This window comes from Melanostigma gelatinosum (genome assembly GCF_949748355.1).
Source record: "Melanostigma gelatinosum genome assembly, chromosome: 7".
In the NCBI taxonomy this organism is placed as follows: Eukaryota; Metazoa; Chordata; class Actinopteri; order Perciformes; family Zoarcidae; genus Melanostigma; species Melanostigma gelatinosum.
The window spans coordinates 3,255,336-3,279,358 of NC_136640.1; the positions used below are offsets into that span (position 1 = coordinate 3,255,336).

Sequence of the window (24,023 nt, forward strand, 5' to 3'; positions counted from 1 at the left end):
TCCACAGTGAAGTCTGGTGAATTGCTGTAAGGGATGTTGCTCGAGTCGGTGTTTGTTTGAGCTCAAGACTCGTTTGAAAAGGAGACTATACTCTGGAGGTGTGGAGTTAGAAAAGATGGTGGCAACGGCCGGTTCTGATGAGTGAAGCCGACGCGGAACGTAGTCGCCATGTTTTGACAAGAAGGAATAAAGTATGGATTAAATAAAACGCCTCTCTGCTTTTATTTTACAATCAGCGGAGTACTTTTTGGGAAGTTATTCATAAATGAATACTCGCAGCAGCAATAGGAGTGCTGCATTCTCTTGGGTGAAAAGTCTTCACACCGTTAAATTCCTCCCTCTGTCCCGTGTCGTTCCTCAGCTTTTCTCCCTTCAGTCCCTCACACAGGCCCTCTTTGGATTCATTGCACAATGATTCTCTCCAGTTCTCTCTTCTTCCTTCCTGCCTTCAGTGTGTGCACGCACACGCACACGCACACACACACACACACACACACACACACACTAAATAAACAGCAGGAAAAGGTGTGCATCGAACTCCTCTACCTGTTACTGTACGGCTGAATGTTTTTAAAAGGAAGATACAAAACGAACACATCTTATCTGCTTTCACTGCACCACTCTGAAGCTTTGAGTGATCAAAATCAATGAGGGTTTTTTCCATGTACTTTATACACACACACACACACACACACACACACACAGAGTCCGCTCATTAGCTGAAGTGAGTGGTGGCATGCTGGGCTTGAACGGTGAGGCTGCTGGTCATTTGGGGTTGACTGCATGGACGATAACCAGCTCTCTCTCTCTGTGTGTGTGTGTGTGTGTGTCGCTATCCATATTTATCTATGAAACAAAAAAGAGTCGTTAATGTAAAAGGGATGATTAATCTTGTAGATACAAATATCCATCTGTACATTTATCGTACGATAAGTCGTAACGTAAAATTGATCGAGATAATTTGTACGATAAATTGTCGACCTAAAAATGATTGATCATGTCCATATATCTTATGATAACGTACTTACAGCGACGGGCCTGTTTGTCCCTTAACCATATCAAGCTGAGCTCTGTGATTGGCTCCCGGAGACAGTCGGCACCGTTGTATGTATAGTGTTTCTCTGTCCTCTGTTCCTGAGCTTGTGTTCCCTCTCTGGACTGTTCCTATCAATAACACATGGCTTCCTTTTCTTATCCCCTGCTGTTGTTGTATTCTCATCCTTGTGCCGAGCTCAGAATCGGAAACTATGTCGTGTGTGAAATTCATGACCTTAGTTCTGGTGTACGGTACTTGAAAAGGATTGGTGTTGAGAAAATTCTATGACTTGCGAGTTTGTGAAACTTTTGCAAAAGCATCGTAGTAAAGTTAGAAACACTGTTGTTTCTTTAAGTTCCTGAAAATGTCCCAAGTCCAAGAGCTTCGTTATAGTCACTCATTATCTCCTGTCATCTATCTGTCTATATGTCCATGAATGTAAAATAAATACTTGGATTAATTTACTCTGCCCACTCTTTGAATACATTCAGTTGCTATCTCAAACTGGTGATAAGCTCCTCCCTCCTCCAGCCTACCCTTTGAAGGACTTCTGCAAGACCCTATTGCATAACCAGGTCAAGGACACAGGTGGTACTTATCTCCCACCTTTGTCTCGCCTGTTATTTCAGTCATTAAACAGGGTCACTCCACATTTGAGGCTGATTTATGGTTCTCGTCTTGGCAAAAACTTAACGTTATCTTTCCTCCCCGTTAAAGGGGTTTTTGGGGAGTTTTTCCTGTTCCGATGTGAGGGTCCCGTGACAAGAGGATGTCAAACGTGTACATATTGTAAAGCCCTCCTGAGGCTAATTTGTGATTTTGGGCTATACAAAAATGAATTTAATTGAATTGAAATTGAAAAACTGTCACTTGTTAATGACAGATGTGTCAGTTGGTCCTTGACCTGTGTTGTTCCTTCCATGTTGCATGTTTAAAGTGGAATTCTTGTCTCATGGCCTTGCAACAAGGAACATTTTTATGCATCCTGCTTCATAGTCCCTCCTGGGTCTTCCAGCGACTGGTGCCCTTCATAGCGATGCTGAATATTACTCGTCGTCACCCCGTTGCCCCCTCGCCTTTTGCCCCCGGCGGCCGGGACAATGAGTGCGGGACAACCCGTTCATCTGGGATCAATTAACCCAGGCAGGCGTGCTCAGCTGAACGCCCCCGTTTCTGACTGCGCTCAACATAATGATAGGCTTTCAAGCAGTAATGCCTTTGTTCTGGATGGGTCTGGTTTTGTTTTCTTCCTTTTGCTCAGATGCGAGTTCGACGGGGTTGCATCTGGGAAGGTCTATTTCTGCCCTCTTGTTTTCGGGTCTTTTTGAGTTTCCTTTGCGTTTGAAGTCCTCCTTACTTAATTAAGACTTAGGGTTGGCGATGATGAATGCGGCCAGAATGCCATGCCGAATGGCATCTTGGGTAAAACGGCGGTTGGCATTTCATGTCGGAAACCCCAAATCGCTCCCCAAATGCTTCCCTTCTTGATTTTTCCTCTGGTTCCCACAGTTTGTGTTCATTCCTTTCCTACTCCCACATTGGACTTGGAATTGTCGAGGTATTTTGCGGCTCGTCCGCCTATTCATCCGTTTTACCGAGCAGGGTTTGGTATGGAAGAATTGTTTCCGATTGGAACCAGATTCATCAAGTGTTTAGATTCTCCTCTCAGCTTTTTGATCTCGCTTGTCTATTCCTTAAAGTAAAGTTTGCTCCAACTGTGTTTTGGTTCTACGGGGTCACAGAAGTTTTGTACACCTGCCTTGTGTTGCGCTAGTCTCAAAAGTACGGCTGAACTTGGCACAAAGGCACTGATGATTCAGCAGAATGCAATCGTTGCATGAAATAACTTCATGCACGGGTGGAAGTCTGTCTAAGAAGAGGATTTCATGCGGAATTGAATGTCACAAATTGGAAACAGGATTCAGAGAGAACCAGAATTGATGAGCACACGTTCTATAATATCTAAACTTTATCCAATACTAGGAATGGCAGCTGCTGACTCCAGGATTTTAAACTCAAGAGTTTTGTGCCAACTCATAACTCCCTGACAGACGCTGGTACAACCCTCCTTGCTTTGCTCTCTTGCCCCCTTCCGGAAAAGTCCATCATCTCTGTCCTGGTTCGGTTAAGCCCCCTGTTCCAAGCAGAGATCCTTTGATAAGCCTGAGTCAGTGGGGCTCTCTTTTAACCGCTCTGCAGAGGTGAACACTCGGGTCAAGTGCTCATCTTAGAACGGCCCCTTATGTGTTTCTGTCTTTTACACAAAGACAGAAACTTTTCATGAATGAACTTTCATAAAGAACGTTGGAGGCACATCGCTCACTTCTGATATGCAGAAATCAACATTTTCACAATAAGAGATGAACTGAAGCGCTTGTATGATGCAGAACGACAAAGCATCTCAAGCTCAGTGGTCGGCTTCACGCAGTCTTTTTATGGCCAACGTGTGAAAGGCAGATGGTCACTTACTTTGCTTTCTAATATAAAATCTTGTCAGACCAACTATGTTGCAGTGATTCTAAGCATTCTCTAATGCTAACATGAGACGAACACATCCTTTGTGATCTGTAAAGGCCCCGGTAAGCTTCAAATAAACAAGGTCGTACTCGTACCAAGTGTTGTCTGAAGGCAGAGGTTTGGCCAAAAGCCTGCCGTCACAGGGAGGGGTCTGGGGATGGAGAATGACTTGTGGAGAGACATTCATGTTGATTCATTGAATTATACACACAGTAAGAGACAGAAGTAGTTGTTTAAAGAACGAAAATAGAGCTTCAGCTTTTCGCAGCACGGCTGTGACGAGGCCTCCTCAAACATGCGTTCTGACAGTTTGACTTGAACCCATCCCTTCTGTGAATTAATACCAGACCTTTACTCAGGTAAATGTCTGTTCTGACTGACAGTCCTGCAAATGAAAAACCCGTACCGCCGTCAGTCAACCTGCTGCGAACGTTGACCCCAATAAAACATCAGTGAACTATGAGATTTATGGTTTCCACAAACTGTTTTTACGCGTGTGTGTTGGGCTAAAAATAGCCAGCAGTCCTCTTGTTGGTGTGCATGGCATCACTCACGGTTTAATCGAAACACTTGTCCATAGGGGCCACGTTCCAACTAAAGTGTACGCCTGCTTCCAGCGTTTTTATCCTGACCCGCACGGGAACTCGTGATCCTGGACATGTGATTATTGAAACGGAAACAGCGGTGTACCTTTTTGCTTTGCTGTGTAAACACAACCATGTCGGGCTTGAAGTAAAAAGAGCACCATTGTTGTGACATGGACATCGTGCATGACAAGGTCATAGCCCAACCCCATTCTCAGAGCGGGAAAGTCTCCGTTTATACGATGCAGCTTAGTACTGATTCTCTCAGCTATTTTTAGATTTTGTCTGAGTGCTGAGGTCAGAAGTCCACACAAGTATTAGTCGCATTTAGTCACATTCATCTCGGTTTGTCTTTTTCGTCAAAAACATGTACAAAAGAAAAGGTATTTACCTTGAATACATAGAACCAAGCATTCTATGAATCCTTCCATTTTCAGAGTTAAAGATTCAATGTTTTATTTTCAAGTCCTTTTTGTCGTTAACGACATTATACGATCAGTTTGTTTTTTTGAAGTCTGCTTATCTCGTCAACGTCTTGTCGTCATAGAACGAAAGCTGCTCACTAGTTTCTTCAACACCATTTGTTCGCAATCGTCGTTCATCATTACATGCTTACATGCATGAGTCAAAACTGAAGTAACGCTTTACAATGATTTAGTTTGAAAACATGAATCAAGGAGGACAGGTTGGTCGGGACAGACGAGTGGAAGGGAGAGAGAGACTGTGTGGAGGACAAAGGAGAGGAAGACCAAGAGCGGTGGTCTCTGATGAGATAAGAGCCACAATGATCGAGCTTGTTGTAAACCTCGGACTCCTTTTGAGAGAAGTGGAATTTTGTCTTTTGTTTCAAGTAAATCACTATGTGAAAAGATACAGAAAAAAATAAAGGATACTGTTGCAAATTAATGCATTTCGGATAAATTATTGTTACGTCAACTTTATTACAGTCATTAACGTCAAAAGGTGTTATTCCTCTTCTATAATGAAGTACTGATTTATGTGAAACGCAGGTGGCAAACTCCGGTTCTGAAGAGTGAAGCCGATGCGGAAGTTTGTTAAAGCTGCATTCTCTCTAGTGTCCACCAGGGGGCGACTCCTCTGGTTGTATAGAAGTCTATAGAAAATGACTCTACTTCTCTCTTGATTTATTACCTCAGTAAACATTGTAAACATGAGTTTATGGTCTCAACCTCAAGTTTCAAGTCTTCTTCAATACAGCATGATGTTAGTGTTTTTTAGGTCAGTGTGTTATGAGTGAATGTTTCCTTTCTCAGTGAGATTTGTTGCCAGTGTCCCATTAGTGTTGACACCAACACAAACTAATCGGAAAAGATTTGGAAGCTTGTGCGTCAAGGTTTAAAAATGAGAAAACCTCGTCGCTGAGACGTGCAAGTGCAGCTAAAAGCATGACTCCCTATGCTGTCCCCTTCAGCTGCACCACAGGGTCCTGGCTGTGATCTAGTTCAGATATACTGTGTGCAATGTTTTGTCACAATCAGTTTTTACAGCACTGATTGAATAGAAGGTGTTGCATGAATTCAGAATGGCGCAAATTTAATTCTTCACACCGGTGTTGTTTTTAGAAATGTGTCTGCAGACAAAGGCAGTGCAGAACAGTGTGAGCTGAAACGGACCCTCAGGCTGCAGCAGCCTCTGCAGTTACTTGGTTGTTTTTAATACTAACAGCCAACTTTTGGGCATCAGCAAATTCAACATCAGCCTCGCTGACCTCTATTGACCCGGTGAGGCGGGTTTGCTGGTCGTTAAAAGCAACCAAGAGGAAATGGGTATTGCCCCCCCCTCCCCTTTCCTCTCCACCACCTGTGTGTGTGTGTGTGTGTGTGTGTGTGTGTGTGTGTGTGTCGGCGTCACAGTTAAGTGTGTGTCCTTAAAGTAAAAAGACATCTTTTATCTTTTTCAATTCATTCTCTTACTGACCTCTGACCTTTAGGATTGTCCAGAAGTCCTCCCAGGCGGTAACCTCCGGTTCTGCCGAGTGAAGTCTGTGCAGAAGTGTCTTAAAGCTGCATTCTCTCTAGTGGCCACCAGGGGGCGACTCCTCTGGTTGTATAGAAGTCTATGAGGAAATGACTCTACTTCTCTCTTGATTTATTCCCTCAGTAAACATTGTAAACATGAGTTTATGTCTCAATCTCTAGTTTCAAGTCTTCTTCAATACAGCATGATGTTCATTTAGTACATTATGGTCCATTTAGAGTCACACAGACCATAAAGCACGGGATGCTTTAGGGCGGGGCTACTGTGATTGACAGGTCTCTACCAGAGACGTATACGGCGTCTCTACGTCACTCCTCAGTCCAAATATGGTCACTTCCTGTTCACTGGTTGCAAAAAACAAAAAAGCGAAATTGCCAAACTCAAAGCTTCGAAACATCCACAAACCAATGTGTGACGTCATGATGACTACGTCCACTTATATGAAGTGTATTTGATTGGAGAAGAAGCTGCAGAGCCAGTGATGTGTTTGATGCAGTGTGTGTGTGTGTGTGTGTGTGTGTGTGTGTACACAGAGTATTCGTGCTAATGACGCTCACTGTTTCTGCTCTCCAGATGTATGGCCGCTACACCCAGGAGCTCGGGGTGTACGCCAAAGAGGAGGCGGCTCGGCTGAGGGAGAGCGGGCAGCGGCGATCGGTCAGCGAGCGAAGCCGGGCCCTGGACCTGCTGGAGTACGACAAGGGACGCTGTGCCAAGTGTCGCAGTAAGTTTCACCAACACTCAACGTTCAGACAGATTCCCTTTGAATCGGGGAAAGCCCCCTGATCACGCACGATGTCATCATGTTAACTTCCCTAATGTTCCCCTACTTTGACGGAATGAATCCGGGTCCCATTGCCTCAACTAAGGCGTTGTTACAGACCTGGAGGTGATCAGGAGGTGATCAGAAGGCGTATTAACCCTTCGTCTTATGAACAGAAGGCAGTCTCATCATTTATTAAAGAAATAACCAAATGTTGCTCATCTGGTGAGCTTATTTTAGTGCTTCCAAGAACTGTTTTATTAAATCTCTATTATTCATGATTATGCTCAAATAAAGCCACGTGAACCCTTCACAGTTGGTTATGAACCATAAATTGAAATGCCTCGAATCTGCAAGATTCAACTTTTTCCAGACAGTTTGTTTTAATGAATGAAGAAATTTGGGTCATATCTTCACCTTCTGGTCATAAACGTTCCTATTATGCGTATGCATAAGACACATTGCTGTGTAACAGCCCCTCACACTCTCTGAACTCAGCACCACACCTCTCTGTCTGTGGCAATAACACCTGTGGAGCGGCTGGAATTGGCCTCAGTTTCAAAGGAAACGTTGCATGAACGAGCTTTTTCTGCCTCTCAAATTCAAGGAACATCAGTTTAGAACAGAGCGTCATCACATTATCTCCAGTGTCACCAAATGGAAGCATGAAGAAGCAATATTGTACATCTTGTTGTTTCCTTTGACAGGGGAAGTGCAGAGAGTTTACACGTGGAACTCTGTTTCCCGGGTGTTGAGAACCTGTGTGAAGGCCCTCAAATGGCCTCATGTGATGTCACGTGAGTCATAAGACTACGAGTCAAAATGATGAAAAGAAAACATTTGGAGGTGTGGAGATAGAAGGAAGTGACTTCACCAGTTCGCCTTCTCCTCATTTATGCTGGAGATTTGAGTTGCATTGTGGGTAACGTAGCCACCAGGATGCATGGAATAAAAAGAGTATCTGATTCGGCTAAATCAATTTTCAGACATATCTATATATTTTTTAAACTGTCCATCGGTAGTGTGACTGCGTTACAGGAGTGTGATGCTGAATATGTGGAGCACACAAAGAACATCAAACAAGAGTGAAGCCCCCCCACAAGCAGTGAAATAATATCTGCGTGGCGTCTGAAATGCAACATCTGGCTACCAAAGGGCTGCAAATTGGTGTTTGGAAAACTGTCATTTGCCCTTTGACCCCGTGGGTACATTTTTGCTGACCTGGCATTTCCCCCTGCAGCAGATTCAAGTCACTGCTGAAGTGCCGTTGAGCACGTTTGTCACATTCCTCCCTATGCAGCTGCCTGTTCTGTGTAAACGGAGCGCCCTCTGTTGGCGAGAAGTGCTTATTGCACCCAGCTCTAATGGACACTAGTTGGTCCTAAATGCTGTGTGTGTGTGTGTGTGTGTGTGTCCTCTACTCATCTCAGTGATGAGCTCTGCTGTTGTTTCACTGGCAGCTGATGAGTCAGCTTCCATCCTCCTCTTCCTCCTCCTCATCCTCCCTCTTTGTGAGCATCAGGACACCAAAAACCGTGAAGAACTGAATAGATTCGTCCCTCAGCAGGTTTCAAGCAGAGATTTGATCTGGATTGCACTGCGGCCACACACACACACACACACACACACACACACACACACACTTTCATACAAAAGCACACACTGAGTGGAGTAAAGGCGTAAAACAAGAGGCGACTGGCTGAAAATATATGTAAATACGAAGTGACAAATTGCTGCTGAGGTTTATGACTGCAGCTGCTGCGCCTTTCTCACTTATACACAAACACGCGCACACACACACACACACACACACAACAGTAAATTGCCAGCAGCATCTTGCGACTGAAACACTTTCCGTCTGCGACACATTTCGGGCCACAATAACAGAGACGCTACCTGTTCAAGCTGTCAATTCAATTTCCCCGTGCACAACGCCTGGAGCTGCCGGGACTGTTGGAGGAGTCGTAACGGCATACAATCAACACACACACACACGGTTAACACACAGCTGAAAGCATGACAGCTCCTTCAGGGCCAGAGAGTGCCGACGACATAGGCTGGAGACATTCTGCTGCCGGCTGCACAATTCAGCATCATTAAACACCAGCAAATGGAAAGCAAAGTGTGTGTGTGTGCAAGAGTATAAAATGACAAAACGGTATCTGTGTGAGCAAATCATGAAGAGGGACTGTGCCGATCTAAGCAGGCGAATACTGTGCGATCGAGAGCGTGTGTGTGTGTAAGAGCGTGCATGCTCTTTCCACATCAAAACTTGTCATACACAGTAGCAAGAACTGTAATTCTGTTTGAAGTTTTGAAGAATGTTTGATGAAAGGACATCAGAAAAAAGAAACTGCAAGCAAGAGTATTAGCTCAGTGAGAGTAAAGTTTTTAATCGTGCTTTGTCTTATTTTGAAAGTCCAGAATGAAGGGCAGGACTTCTTCAGTCAGATGGATGAATGTAGTTCTGTCACTGCACTTGTTTGTACTGCATTCTTTGTAAAAGTAGGACTTTACTGGCTATAACTTTCTATTCCCTCATCTACCTCCGAGGTCTCTGACGCGTCTGCAGCTTGAACACTGCAGTGCTGGAGCCCCCCCCCCCCCCCCCAAAAAACAAACTCCTTTAAGAATGTATTCATTTCATTTTTTATCTTTTAACTGGTGACTTTTAAAGCTTGACCGGTTCTGCCCCTACAGCGATACACTGCTCGTCTATCACTCCCCTACGAGGCAGAGCCCAGTCGTGCATCATCAGCCGGGGCACCTTTGACCTTTCCCTCTGTGGAAAAGCTGAGTGGATTTATTTTTTGTAAGGAACTGTACATTTGAGTCAGAATCTCCTTAGTCCTGAATCACCATTTAAACACAGACATTTATGGTGTTCTAGTGATCCTGAAGGTAATTCAGTTCTCTACCAGTCACTGTTACTGCTGCACCGTTTGGACTGAATTCAGAAGGTTTCTCCTGGGCTTCAGTGAAAAAACATAAGATCTCATAATATATTAATTAGAAAATAGTTTTAACTGAAATATATTCTGAGTTTGGTTAAGAACAGGTGGCAACCTCCAGTTCCTTAAAGCTGCATTCTCTCTAGTGTCCACCAGGGGGCGACTCCTCTGGTTGTATAGAAGTCTATGAGAAAATGACTCTACTTCTCTCTTGATTTATTACCTCAGTAAACATTGTAAACATGAGTTTATGGTCTCATTCTCTAGTTTCACGTCTTCTTCAATACAGCATGATGTTCATTTAGTACATTATGGTCCATTTAGAGTCACACAGACCATAAAGCAGGGGATGCTTTAGGGCGGGGCTACACGGTGATTGACAGGTCTCTACCAGAGACGTATACATCACTCCTCTGTTGTCTTAAAATGGTGCAGGGGAAGGCCATAATCCAAGATGGCGACAGCCAAAATGCTGAACTTTTAGGCTTCATAACATCAGTCCACAGACCAAAGGGTGACGTCACGATGACTACGCCCACTTCTTATACACAGTCTATGCTTCAGAGTTAAAGGTTAACCTCCAACAAGCAATCGTTCCTCCAATTGGGAACACTTTGACGAATTAGATCTCATGATAGGTGTGTTGGTAAAACACATGTAAACAGAGTTATCACACAAAGTACAAAGTCTCCAAATCTGTCTAAGATTATGTGAATCCTACTGTAACTCTGATTTAAAGTCATTGTTCAACTGACTTGTTCATGTTCTCCAGTTTTGTGATCGGATAAACTGTATGGAGATGATTAATTAGCTAATAAAAGATAGATTATATAATCTCACCAAGCAATTTGAAGGATACAAATACCAGAGAAGACAGAATGCTCCACTCCATCTTCTCTAAAGCTTACGTGCTGTGACTGGCTGTGTTGTAAGAGCATTTTATTTGTGTTGGCAGCTACAATGATGCCGCTTTCACTTGAACAGACGAACAGTATGAGTGACCAGTTGACATGGCTATTTGTAGAGCTCCGTACTGCTGCTAAAAATATCCAAAATGTAAGAAGAGTTGGCAACTGCTTTCAGTGGTCAATATGTCCACTCTTCAGCGGACGCTTTGATCGCAGGAACGTCAGATGGGTGGATTGCTGAGACCTGCTGGGTCGGATCAACTGTCACTGGAAGAAGCAGTCAGAACTTTAACTAAAGTAAAAGTACCAGTAGTATTAGTCAGTAGTGAGAGACGAGCCACAGATTAAATATTGTTGTGTTGGATATATAAATAGTTTTGCATGTAAAACCTTGATCTGCAAAGTAACTACGACTGTCAAATAAATGTAATGTAGTGAAGTAGAAAGTAGCATAACATTGATATACTCAGGTAGAGTTCAAAGTACTGAAGTAAACGACTTAAATAAACATACTATAGTCCCATTCCACCGCCTGTCGTACATTAAATAGTTTCTTCTGCCCACTCAGTGTCCCGTTAGTGTAAAAGTTGTACCAGATAATGATCCATTTTGAATCTGGTTCACAGAGGAAGCACTTCAGTGAATCCTGTTTCTACGTCAGGGTTTGATAGGCTGCACATGCAGGGAGCAAAACATTCTGTCCTCATCGGAGAAAATGTCTGTTCACGCCCACGATGCCTCTACGTTTGAGAGCCGTGAACCGGAAAACAAGTGGCACGAGAATGAACATGCCCTGATCAGCCATCCAGCACTGTCCTGTTGTTGTGTCATCTGGCCAGCAGGGAGCAGCGTTGAGCTTCACAGCAGCACATTCAGAAGGAAAGAGGACCTCAATGAGGGAGTGTGATCCCGCGGTCCCCTCCTCGTGTGTGTGTGCTCAGGTGTGTAATCTCCAGGCCGTCAGGGAGAATCTTCTCAGCCTCAGTCAGCCTGCCTGTTCACGGTGCATCAATTTGACACGAATATATTCTTCCATAATCTTTTTTGCAATTTCACATTCAATCTAAATTTTCGGCGGGGTGAGGTTAACTCTAATATCATTTTCTTGTGTAGCCACCAAACTAATTTCATTCTATTTGATAATCGCAGGCGAGGCAATTGAATTTGCCGCAGATGTTATTGTGCGTTAAAGGTTGATGGTGAAAGAAAGACACTGCGTGTGATTTGAGGATGACCGTTTCCAATTGAATCTGCACACCAGACAGAGTTAAAGAGGCAAAAGATTACACAAGTGTGTGTGTGTGCACAGTGTAACAAATTCTGTTAAAGGAGCTCAGCCATGCGAATGGACATAATAAATTCAGCTGGCAAGGCAAGTTGATTTGTATAGCACATTTCAACAACAAGGTAATTCAAAGTGCTTCACATGAAACCATTAAAAGCATGAAGGCAAATCAACCATACACTGCCGCAATTCTGCAATTACTCGCACACAAACCACGTCTGGAAAAGATCTCTGCCGATCTGCGTTTCATAGTGTACGCCTTGCACGAACTCGGTCCCGGAGGAAATGGCGATATATTGTGCAGTCCTTTTAAAACCATTAAAAGCATCAAAACATAAGGCAAAAGAAAAGGAGATTTAACAGCAATTAAGAACAGTGTAAGAAATTAAATACAGTAGTAAAATGCAGGAAATTGATTAATATATTAATTGAACGTGGTTCAATTAAAGGCAGCAGCAAACAGAAAAGTCTTCAATCTTGATTTAAATGAGCTGAGGGTCTCAGCAGACCTGCAGCTTTCTGGGACTTTGTTCCAGATATCTGGAGCAGAAAAACTGAACGCTGCTTCTCCATGTTTAGTTCTGACTCTGGGAACAGAAAGTAGACCGGTCCCAGACGACCTGAGGGGTCGGGATGGTTCATAAGGTAGCAGCAGATCAGAGATGTATTTTGGCCCTAAACCATTCAGTGCTTTGTAAACCAACAGCAGGATTTTAAAGTCAATTCTTTGTTGGACAGGAAGCCAGTGCAAAGACCTCAGAACTGGAGTGATGTGATCCACCCTCCTGGTCTTAGTGAGGACTCGAGCTGCAGCGTTCTGAATCAGCTGCAGCTTTCTGACGGACTTTTTACAGAGACCTGTAAACACACCGTTACAGTAGTCCAGTCTGCTGACGATAAATGCGTGGACACGTTTTTCCAAATCCTGTTGAGACATAAGTCTTCTAATCCTTGATATATTCTTCAGGTGATAGGAGGCTGATTTTGTAATTGTCTTGATATGGTTGTTCAGGTTGAGGTCTGAATCCATAACTACACCTAGATTTCTGGCTTGGTTTATGGGTTTTAACATCAGTGACTGAAGCTGAGCGGTGATTTTCAATTGTTCGTCATTGGTACCAAAAACAATTACTTCTGTTTTATCTTTGTTTAATTGAAGAAAATTCTGGCACATCCAGTTGTTGATTTGTTCAATGCAGTTACCCAGCCCTTGTATGGGATTATAGTCCCCTGGTGACATAGTTATGTAGATTTGTGTGTCGTCTGCATAATTATGATAACACACTTTGTTGTTTTCCATAATCTGAGCTAGTGGAAGCATGTAGATGTTGAACAGAAGAGGCCCCAGTATTGAACCTTGGGGAACACCACATGTCATTTTAGTCAGCTCTGATGTGTAATCAGCCACAGACACAAAGTATTCTCGGTCCTTCAAGTAGGATTCAAACCAGTTAAGTGCTGTGCCAGAGAGTCCCACCCAGATGTTTAGTCTTTCTAGGAGTATGGCATGGTCGACCGTGTCGAATGCAGCACTGAGATCCAGTAACACTAAGACTGAACTTCTGCCATTGTCTATGTTTAAGTGGATGTCGTTGAAAACCTTAACAAGAGCAGTTTCAGTGCTGTGGTGCTGTCGAAAGCCTGACTGGAAAACATCAAAGCAGTTATTTACGGTCAAGAAGTTGGTCAGCTGTTGGAAAACCGTTTTTTCAATTATTTTACTTAAAAATGGGAGGTTTGATATTGGCCTATAATTTTTCATCGGATTAGAGGAACTTGAACACACACAGTGCCGCGGTAGAACTCAAAGTGATGCACCAATTCAAATCCCAGTCGAGCTTTATTCCTGCACAGATGTGACTTGGTGATCTGATGGGATTTGCCAATTTACATCAACCCACATCTGCTCTTCTCCTCCTCTTTTTCTTCTTCCCGTTTCTTTCTTCTGCTGCCTTTTCGCTCAGTTTGATTTGACATTTATTTTGTTTTGTGTTAATTTGTCTGAAAAGACTAAAAGTAAAAGATCATGTCCTCGTTGTGTAACAAAGGAGAAACATTTAGATAATGACATTTCTATTTATATCTCTCAAGCTCCTCTCTCTCGCTTTCTTTGTCTCTGTTGCTGTGAGGAGAAGTGTGTGTGTGTGTGTGTGTGTGTAGAAACAGTCATGGCTTCAAGTTGCTGTCATCCAGTCTGCTGATGTCACAGGCTCCAACATTGACACACACACACACACACACACACACACACACACACACGGAGCGTTTCGCGTCAACAGGTGTGATGTCAGCAGGAGCTCAGCATGGCGCCACATGTTGCCATGGTGACCGGCGGGCGCCTAGCGACCAACAGTTGCGATGGCGAGCGCTCGGAGACCTCGTAATTGTCAATGAAACGGGAAGCTTGTACCTCTGAATGCTCTGCGTCTCTTGTTCGTGGTTGTAAATGAGACCGGGAGATAATTCCATGTAGTTATTTATCGTCCATCAATGTGGAATCTCATCGGGATAAAATCGCATGTCGGGATACTGCGATGCATCAATGACGTCGTCCAAATAGATTAAACATAACTCAAATACATATTTTGAGTTTATACAGAGAGGTCAAGTTCATGACCAATGTGTGCAATTCCTAGAACCCATTGGTGAGAATAGCACGTTTATACTGCACGAGGAAGAAAAACAACTGCTTTGTTTTTGCCCCTAATCTGCATGTGATTAGCATAAAGCGAGTACCCAGAGAACCCATTTCCATTCACAGATCTTCCCCAAACTTAGCCTAGCATGTTGCGCTAGCATGACTCTGTCGGTGCTGATGGATTCCAGAGGTTTTCTAGTTCGACACGAGACAAACCGCCTCTGGTTTTAAAACCTACAGCCTCTGAAACACAGTGAAGTCGGCCAAAGGGCGAGCTTGAAGTCAGCCAGTGAGTTTCAGTTGTCCAGAGTCGTGTTTCAGGTTAAAAGATTCACTCCCCGTCCTTCATCAATAGTCACACACACATGCATCGTTTCCTGTCGTCTGCCCAAAGAGGAACAAAACGTCCAAATAGATGCTTCATGTCACTTCTTTAGGACACATTCATGAAGTAACTCCACGGCAACATCGCCTACAGTTTCAAAACTTGAAGCGATAAATCCACTTATGCGCCACCCACTGAGTTCATAACGAGATGTCTCTCTGCTGCTTCTTTTATGTTTTCCACCTGTGGCTTGAAACATTTCAAGTTTTATAAATTACAGCTTTGATCGAGGAAAAATGTGCCGGAGTCTGAGTGATTGGATTCTACATTATGACACACTTAACGTCAGCGTGGGCCGCGTTTACCGGATCAACAAGTGCAGCGCAACAGACATCCCTGCATTCTCTCTCTCACACACACACACACACACACACACACACACACACACACACACACACACACACACACACACACACACACACACACTGTTAAACTGTTGCATGCGTGGTTGACTGTGTGTGTGTCTGAGAGAGAGAGAGGGTGAACTTTCACTTTAATATATCAAGTAACCAAGGAGACCTGGGCCACTGATCAATATTTGATTCAGTGCCACTCGAGCAGACGGTGTGTGTGTGTGTGTGTGTGTGTGTGTGTTACTTTTACAACAGAGGTTGTGGCGCTGGTCCAATGTGTGTGTCAGCACACAGAGAGAGAGAGAGAGAGGTCAAAGTGTTGGCGTTCATTGATTTTGTCATCTCCGGGAAAGCCGGTTGAGCCAAGACGGCCCCCATAACGTCAATAAAATGGTGACATCATCTTTAATATGCATGCACCTGTCCTAAGGTGCCAGAAGTTTAATTTAGGGTTCCTGTAGTTTTTTCTAACATTAGCAAAAAGAGACGTTCAATTCAGCAAAGGCACAACACACACACACACACACACGCACGCACACACACACACACACACACACCGGTTATCTTTTTAAATCTAATTTTTACGTGAAAGCAGATTTACGTCTTAATTAACTGCAGTTTGAGGAGACTTTGTCCACAGAGGTGCTCCGCTGTTACAAATCAATACGCAGCCCAAAGCTTTTATTAATGCCGTCGTTAATGTTTCGGTGTTTGGCGTCGCGGTGTCTCTACAGCCGGCTCCTCTCGCGGTGAAATCCATGGTTATTACACACAAGGCCACAAATGAGTCGCCGGCCAACTTTCTTACTTTGCAGCTTTTTCTTATTTTTCTTATTATTTCTGTGTTTTCGATCTCGCTCGATCTTTTCTTCTCATTCTTCCTTCCCTTCCCTCCTTCTCCACTTCGACTTTCTTTCTCTTGTTTTCCAATATGTCCTCCTTTCATTTCTCTTTCCTCTCTCAAAAAACTTTCTTCTCCTTTTGCTTCATCCCTCATCTCCTCACTTTTTATCTTACCTTTTTTTCCTACTCTCCCCCCCAATCTCCTATTCTTCCCCCTGTTTCCTCTCCACTCTTTCTTTCCACTGCAGCTCTCTTCACTTCCCTCTCCGTCTTCAATCCATCACCTCCTCCTTCACCCCGTCTCCTCCTCTCCACCGGGTATAATCCCTCCCTCTCCATCCATCTGAGCCCCGTGTTCTGAGTGATTGCACGCTGATCATCTGAGCCCAGAGAGAGCGCGCACACACACACACACACACACACACACACACACACACACACACACACACACACACACACACACACACACCCCGATGTTTCAGAGGACGAGTTTACTGTTTTGTGGTTTGATGAATAATTTTAACCCTGAAGAAGGTGCTGAATACTGAACTATATTTTGGCATAAAGTTGTATGACCAGACTTCCCTGAGCCCTCCTTTAGTTACAAAACAAGTCTTTGATTTCACACAGAAGTAAACGAAACCAGTTCTCTACATTCATCTGCAGCGAGCTAGCTAGCCCCTGAAGCTAACGGTAGCTCCATGAGTGGGACTGAAAACACCAGCTGACTGTTTAATGTTTCCAGACCCACTCGTTTCCAAAAGGGAGCTCAGTTTTAAACATGCACTCGGTGGCTCCATGCATGATGGGTTAAATCAATCGTTGGTTATTATTAATCTTCTTTTATGTCCTCCCCTCCCTCTGTTTCCTTTATTTCCTACCTCCTTATCTCCCACCCTCCTCCTCCCCCCTTCTTCGTCTCATTCACCACTCCTGTGCATCCTCCATCACTCCTTCATCCCCCCTCCCCCCTCTCCTCCGCTGCTCGTTCCTTCGCCATGCTGCTGAGTTTGCAAACTAATCATGTTGTGTAAGAAACAATGGATAAAGAGAGAGAGATATTTCTGTTCTTTGAAGGATTGTGTAGGAAAATATACTATGTGTCCATAAAGTGAACCCACACACTGCTGCTGTTTAACGATGTCATGTGGTCTGTCTGTCCTCCAGGGTCAGGGTACCCGTACGCTCTGCCAGCTCCAGCCCAGGACTTTCTCTCCGGTAAACAAGCAAAAAGCCCGGATCATCCCCCCCCCTTCAACTACCAGCTATCCCCTCAGTCCTCACACTCAACCGCGCTGTACAGCTAATACCGCCGCATTGCTCTCCCATCATTAATCTCCGATACGTGCTCAGTAACTGTGTTGAGTCGCTTCAGAGGAGTTTCCCTTCGCTGTGTGACGTATTAACGCCGGCCGTCGGTTCAAAGTTTGCACGCTTGGTCTCTGCAGAGTCCAACCGTGTGTGTGTGTGTGTGTGTGTGTGTGTGTGTGTGTGTGTGTGTGTGTGTGTGTGTTTCACCCAAGAAAGGAAATACGAACTCTCCCAGCCCGGCCTTATTACAGCTATAGCCCCGAGCCCTAATGGGAAGTAATAAAGAGCTCTGTGTGTGTGTGTGTGTGTGTGTGTGTGTGTGTGTGTGTGTGTGTGTGTGTGTGTGTGTGTGTGTGTGTGTGTGTGTGTGTGTGTGTGTGTGTGTGTGTGTGTGTGTGTGTGTGTGTGTGTGTGTGTGTGTGTGTGTGTGAGAGATAAATGGTTCTGATTAGGCAGTGCAAGCTGCGGACAAGCCTGATGATCAATGTCTCTTCTTTTCTGCTGCTTAAAAACAGATTGCGAATGGGAGATGCTCTGGAATTGTTTACGCCACGGTATGAAAGTGTAAATTGAAGCACTAGTGTGTCTGCAGAGCACTGCGGAACGGAAGTGCTGACTCGGCAACAGCAGAGATGGGGGGGGGGGGGGGCCGGGGGCCTGGACAGTTGAAAGAGAGAAACGAACGGATGCAGAGCAGAAACTGAAAGATGGCTTGAAGGAGGACTCGATGGGGGGGATGAGAGAACGGGGATAGAGGGGGAGTAAATGGCAGAGGTCTGGGGATTGGACGGATACAAATCAATTGAGATGGAATGAGGGAGGCAGATGAGAGAAAGGGAGAGTCTGCAGCAGGTCCCTTTGGCTCTCGGTTCACCGGGCTTTCATCCAGGAAATGAAACGACTTACCTCTCCCCCGTGTGATCGGGCTACACGCACACGCACACACACGGACTCTCACTGTCATCATCAGTGCCACCATCTGCCTTCCTTGACGTGTGTGTGCGTGTGTGTGTGTGCGTGCTGCCACTGGAGAAATCATCCCTGCAGCCTCAGTGTGTCGGTGTTTGACTGCTGCTTAACTGAGAATCGTTAAAACAGAAGCCGCATCATAATCATCAGTTCAAACATTGGGTTCCTCCGCTCCTAATGCCAAACAAGCGCACGTCGGCTCGTAGAAGTTTGTTTTAGACATGAATTATTCATGTCGCATGTTAGAACTTGTGTGAGTTCGTCCTCCTAGTTTGGAGAAAACAAAACATTTGATTGCAAAGCTTTGCACAGTAAGCTAAACCTGACGACTCCTCTGGTTGTATAGAAGTCTATGAGACAATGACTCTACTTCTCTCTTGATTTATTCCCTCAGTAAACATTGTAAACATGAGTTTATGTCTCAATCTCTAGTTTCAAGTCTTCTTCAATACAGCATGATGTTCATTTAGTACATTATGGTCCATTTAGAGTCAAACAGACCATAAAGCAGGGGATGCTTTAGGGCGGGGCTACACGCTGATTGACAGGTTGCTACCCTATCCTATTTGGTCGTCCAAGATGGCGACGGCCAAAACGCCGAAACTCAGGACTTCGTAACATCAGTCCACAAAGCAATGAGTGACGTATCGATGACTTCGCCCACTTCTCACACACACTCTATGGGTAGAAAGCCGAGCGAGGCAACATGTCTAACAACTCCACTTAATGCCGTGTGTCTGCTGTTAAATGCAGACCAACATCCCAGCTGCCCGTGAGGGTTTTGTTCTTTACCCCCTTAAGAAACATTAAACATACATGACACACTATTTGGAATCGATTGCAGAGGCTTCATTTACATAATGGTGTGTGTGTGTGTGTGTGACACCATTCCACCTCATTAAGCAGACATTGTACTGCAGCCATAAGACGGCCGTCAACACGTCGTTTGGCCGACGGGCTAACGCAGTGATTGAGTGGGAGACGAGGCGCTCTGCCCGGTCGCCCGGGACCGATGCCGTACGGTGCATTTACATAAACATCGCCTCCTTTTCCATCTCATCAGCATAGACAACACATTAACGTGAAGGAGGAGGGATGGATCCACGACTGGGGGAGCAGGAGGGAGATGCTACAGTTGTAGTGGAGATGTTTGGCACCAGAGCAAACATTTACAGGCGCTTTGTTGGTTTTATTACTCCGACAACATTTATTTTCTGTCTTCAGGGGCCAATTTGTCTTTGTTAGTTTTTTACCCTTCCTCTTCCTCCACTGAACTCCGTTCTCTCTCCTGTGCTGCATTTTCATTCTATCTGCAGCTGCGGCTCGTTTCCCGACTCCATTGCGTTGAGTGGAATCTGTAGATTCACTCAGGCAGAGGTAAAGAGGTGAGGCCGTGCTCACGCCCTCATTGGCTGCGTTGGCCGACTGCAAAACACCCTGATGATGCTGAACTTTGAGGGAAGTTATCCTCCACTTCTAGAACCAACATGTGCCGGCAAAGAAACCGCTCCTCAAACCGATGCGTCGCTTTCAGACTCTATGGAATGTGTCTTTATTGAAGGGCTGGTAGTCTGGAGAAACCAGCAGGAGTACACGGACTTCAAATGGGAAACTCATGAAAGTAGCAGCAGCTAGTTGTTTTAACCTTAAGTTAATATTAGTGGTATTAATAGTTTAATATTAAGTGTTTCTTTATGATCGCCAAACATCTTTACAAGGAGACATTGATAGCACTCCGTTAATAGTTTATATCGATGGTTTGGATTATTAACTTGGAACTGATGATCATGATTCCTTGTTAAAAGTTTAATATATGTTTTAAAGCATCTATGAACATTATTTACATAGATAGTTGATTTCGCACACACACACACACACACAAAGGGGGATCGGCCTCATTGGCACGACTTTGCAGAATTGATGCATTAGTGGTTAAAACAAAGTCTCTTTGACCCTTTACAGTCTTACAGAGCCGTCACCGTGCATCACTGATTGTGTGTGTGTGTGTGTGTGTGTGTGTGTGTGTGTGTGTGTGTGTGTGTGTGTGTGTGTGTGTGTGTGTGTGTGTGTGTGTGTGTGTGTGTGTGTGTGTGTGTGTGTGTGTGTGTGTGTGTGTGTGTGTGTGTGTGTGTGTGTGTGTGTGTGTGTTCCATGACCAGGTCTTTCCTTACTACAGGTTTCAGGCTGGTGTGTAGGGATATCATGTCTGTGGAGCTACACTGGCTTCTCCGCAGTAATGTTTAGCACTGGCTGCTATCAGTTAGCACTCTGTATGATACCAACATGGAGTCTACAACCTGCTGTGTGTGTGTGTGTGTGTAAACAGGAGCTTCCTGTCATTTTCAGATAAACAAAAACCCAGAAGGCAGTTCAGCGACACCTGGTGCTGTTTTTTTTATTAATTCCTGAATCTTTAAAGATTGAAGATTAAAAAGTAAAATGTGTTTGCTGCAGATTTGAACCTCCGAGCAGTTTCAGGGTGTTTCTCACTCCTGTCACACTTGACTCTCTGTGGTCTTGTTTCTCACTGCAACATTAAAGTGCTGCATTGTAGAGAGAACTCCACAATGTCCTATAGTGCAGAATAAGACCGTTGTGACATAAATCATAGAAAAGCAAAGTGTTATCTGTGATATATTTTACAGAAGTTGGAAAACAATTATATGTGTATGTGTGTGTGTGTGTGTGTGTGTGTGTGTGAGACAGCTCATAGAGGTGTTGATTGGGGGGAATGTGTGCACCGAATCTTTATTTGTCCTTAGCACCACTGCAGCATTGATCCTTCGCCCCCCGTGTAGTCGGCGTGTGAATCTGTAAACCAGCGAATGCTTTCATATCTGGGGTCAGTGTTCTTGTGATGCCAGCGCGTCTCTAATGAGAACGACCACAAACATTATCCCTGCTCCATCGCATCTGTAGCGCTTCATTAACTCTCCGGCATTCAGTGTTTGGAGGATATTCCTGCTTCCTCTTCATCTTTCTGCCATCTTCTCAGGAACTCATGAAAGTCCTCCTGTGTTCCACTCTCGGAGCGGAGAGGCTTCATGAATCACTTTATTGTTACCGGGGTCTTGTCTTAACTCTAAGGGGGAAGTTCTAAGAGTTTTCTTCAAATTTAGTTGCTAGAAAGTTTTATGAAAATGGCCTCTGGTCTGTTTTAGACATGAAGCAATATGAGAACATTAAGTCACATGGACCTACATGTAACTAGTTTACTAAACCCTCTGAACCACAAAGCACTTTAGTCAAAGATTCACAGAACTTTCAACGAGACGCGTAGAATAAAGTGTTTCATGAAATGTCACAATTTTAAGCTTCGAGAGGAAACCGTGGTGTGAACGAGAGGCGTTATGAGTTATGATATGTACGGGCACGTCCTAATGAGAGTGTGTGTGTGTGTGTGTGTGTGTGTGTGTGTGTGTGTGTGTGTGTGTGTGTGTGTGTGTGTGAGAGAGAGAGAGAGACAGAGTTTTATGCAGCGTGTTAACCGTGAGTTTCCTGTTTGCTTGCAGGTGAGTAAAGCAGATCCGGTCGTGCTTCATGCACTGGTTTACGCGTGTGTGTGTGTGTGTGTGTGTGTGTGTGTGTGTGTGTTGCTTTGTAGTGCCTCCATCTGCTGTGACTTTTACGTGGCGTGTGTTTTAACATGCATCACGTGTAGTGGATCCGCGTGGTCTGCTTATATCGTGTCGGAGACGTGTCCTCTTAACAAAGTGCTGTCATCATAACTTCTGCTGGACGTAGCTGCTGCTCTGGTAAAAGTAACAGTTTTCTTTTTCAGCATTTGGCTTCTACATCAAAAGTAGCTGTCTTTCCATCCTGGCTTTAATAATTCAATTCCTGGGTAATGTAGTTGTATTGTGTGATTGTAGTCCCTCACATGTTACGTTGTGTCTCTGCAGTCTATACGGCTCGCTGTCAGAAGTTCCTGATCTCGCGGGTCGGGGAGGACTGGATCTTCCTCATCCTGCTGGGACTCGTCATGGCCCTGGTCAGCTGGGTGGTGGACTTCTGCATCGCCATCTGTCTACAAGGTGAGGGAGGCAGGGAGGGAGGCAGGGATTGGAATTTGTACCTCTGGTTTGGCGCGTAAAGAGAACTGACGAATGAGCAGCAGGCAAAGGCGGATGATTCCAGGAGAGAAGGATGGATTATTAGAAATGAGGAGGGAAGGAGGTATTGATGATATGTGATACATGGACCCAGACAGGGAGGAAGGGATGGGAGGTTGGAGAATAGGAAAGGGGGAAAATGTAAAGGTCACGATACCAGAGACCAACGACGGAGGAACGATTCTCCAGACTCAATTCAAGATCACAAGAACAAAACCAACAAAACCTGTTTACGTCAACATGCGCTCCTTTATTACCGTTTGGATACTGTTTTTTGTGAGTTTGTTATTAATGAAAACAAAAAGCTACATTTTAAAATACTACGTTGAAACGCATCACGACGTTCAGACTGTGGGCTGAACGGGGTCGTAAACCCGGAAGCTAGAAACCTTTTAGGCGTTTACACTCATCAGGTCAGTCCATCTCAGGGTCCGGAGTCCAGTTCTCTTCATACATCGTTGGGTGACGCTACTCGCTCTCCTCCTGACGATTTCAACACAGATTAGTATTTCACAATGTAGCGTGAGCACTCGCTGCGCTGTAGAGAAACAAGCACCGGCACGTGTTCAGAGGTTTGGCATGGACTCTGTGCTGAGGTCTCGGTTCTCTTGACGTCCCTGTGAAGGCCTTTAAAGTGGTCGTGGTCTCTCCTCTCAAATATAAAACCAGGAGAGGATAATGTACGGGCTCACACATGCAAAATATGTGCATATACTCACCTGCAACGTACAGCTTATACAGAATCTGCATACTTTGTATTCGCTGTACGGTGTATATTGGTGTAAATCCTCATGACCTCATGAGCCATCCAACATTGTATTTATCGCCGTGTGTTCTGTAAGTTTAACTCCGGAGACGTCTGCGTAACATGTCAATGCAACGGGACATTCTCCCAATGATCTCGGCCCCAACAGGAGCTCGTAAACAGAGAGCGATCGCATTTAGGACAGGGCCCTCGGGACGTTCACTGGAAATGACTGCAGAAAGTTTTTAATGTGTTGCCTATGGTGACGAAGAGAAGTTCTCAAAGGGGTAGAAGAAGGAGGGGTATGAAGTACAAAGGGGCAGAAAGAAGTGGAGACGATTGGAAGAGGAGGTGAGGGACAAAGGAAGGAACGCAGGAAGCGAAGGGATCGAAGACAGAAAGGAGGAGTCGAGGAGGATGGAAGGCGTCTTATGGCATCAACCATTTACCTGCATGCTGGATGCAGGAAAAGGAGGGATTTGTGAGTGAGTCAACTCTACGCTCCAGGAGACGTGTGTGTGTGTTCTCAAGGAGGAGCCAACCTAGTCTTGTCGGTTCCAGTTATGGTGTACAGTTCCTTGAATTGGATACAGAACGTGACTAACTACACACATTTTTCCTGTCT

General features: G+C 44.6%; 1 protein-coding gene across 1 annotated transcript in view; it reads left to right on the forward strand.

Annotated features, from left to right (window-relative positions):
• Nucleotides 1-24,023, forward strand: part of LOC306779973 (chloride channel protein 2-like) — an 89,577-nt gene that overhangs the window by 16,395 nt on the left and 49,159 nt on the right. The window contains exons 2-3 of the mRNA XM_079272108.1: nt 6,709-6,859; nt 22,444-22,575. Coding sequence (XP_079128234.1) covers nt 6,709-6,859; nt 22,444-22,575 — 283 coding nt within the window. The remainder of the gene's footprint in view (nt 1-6,708; nt 6,860-22,443; nt 22,576-24,023) is intronic.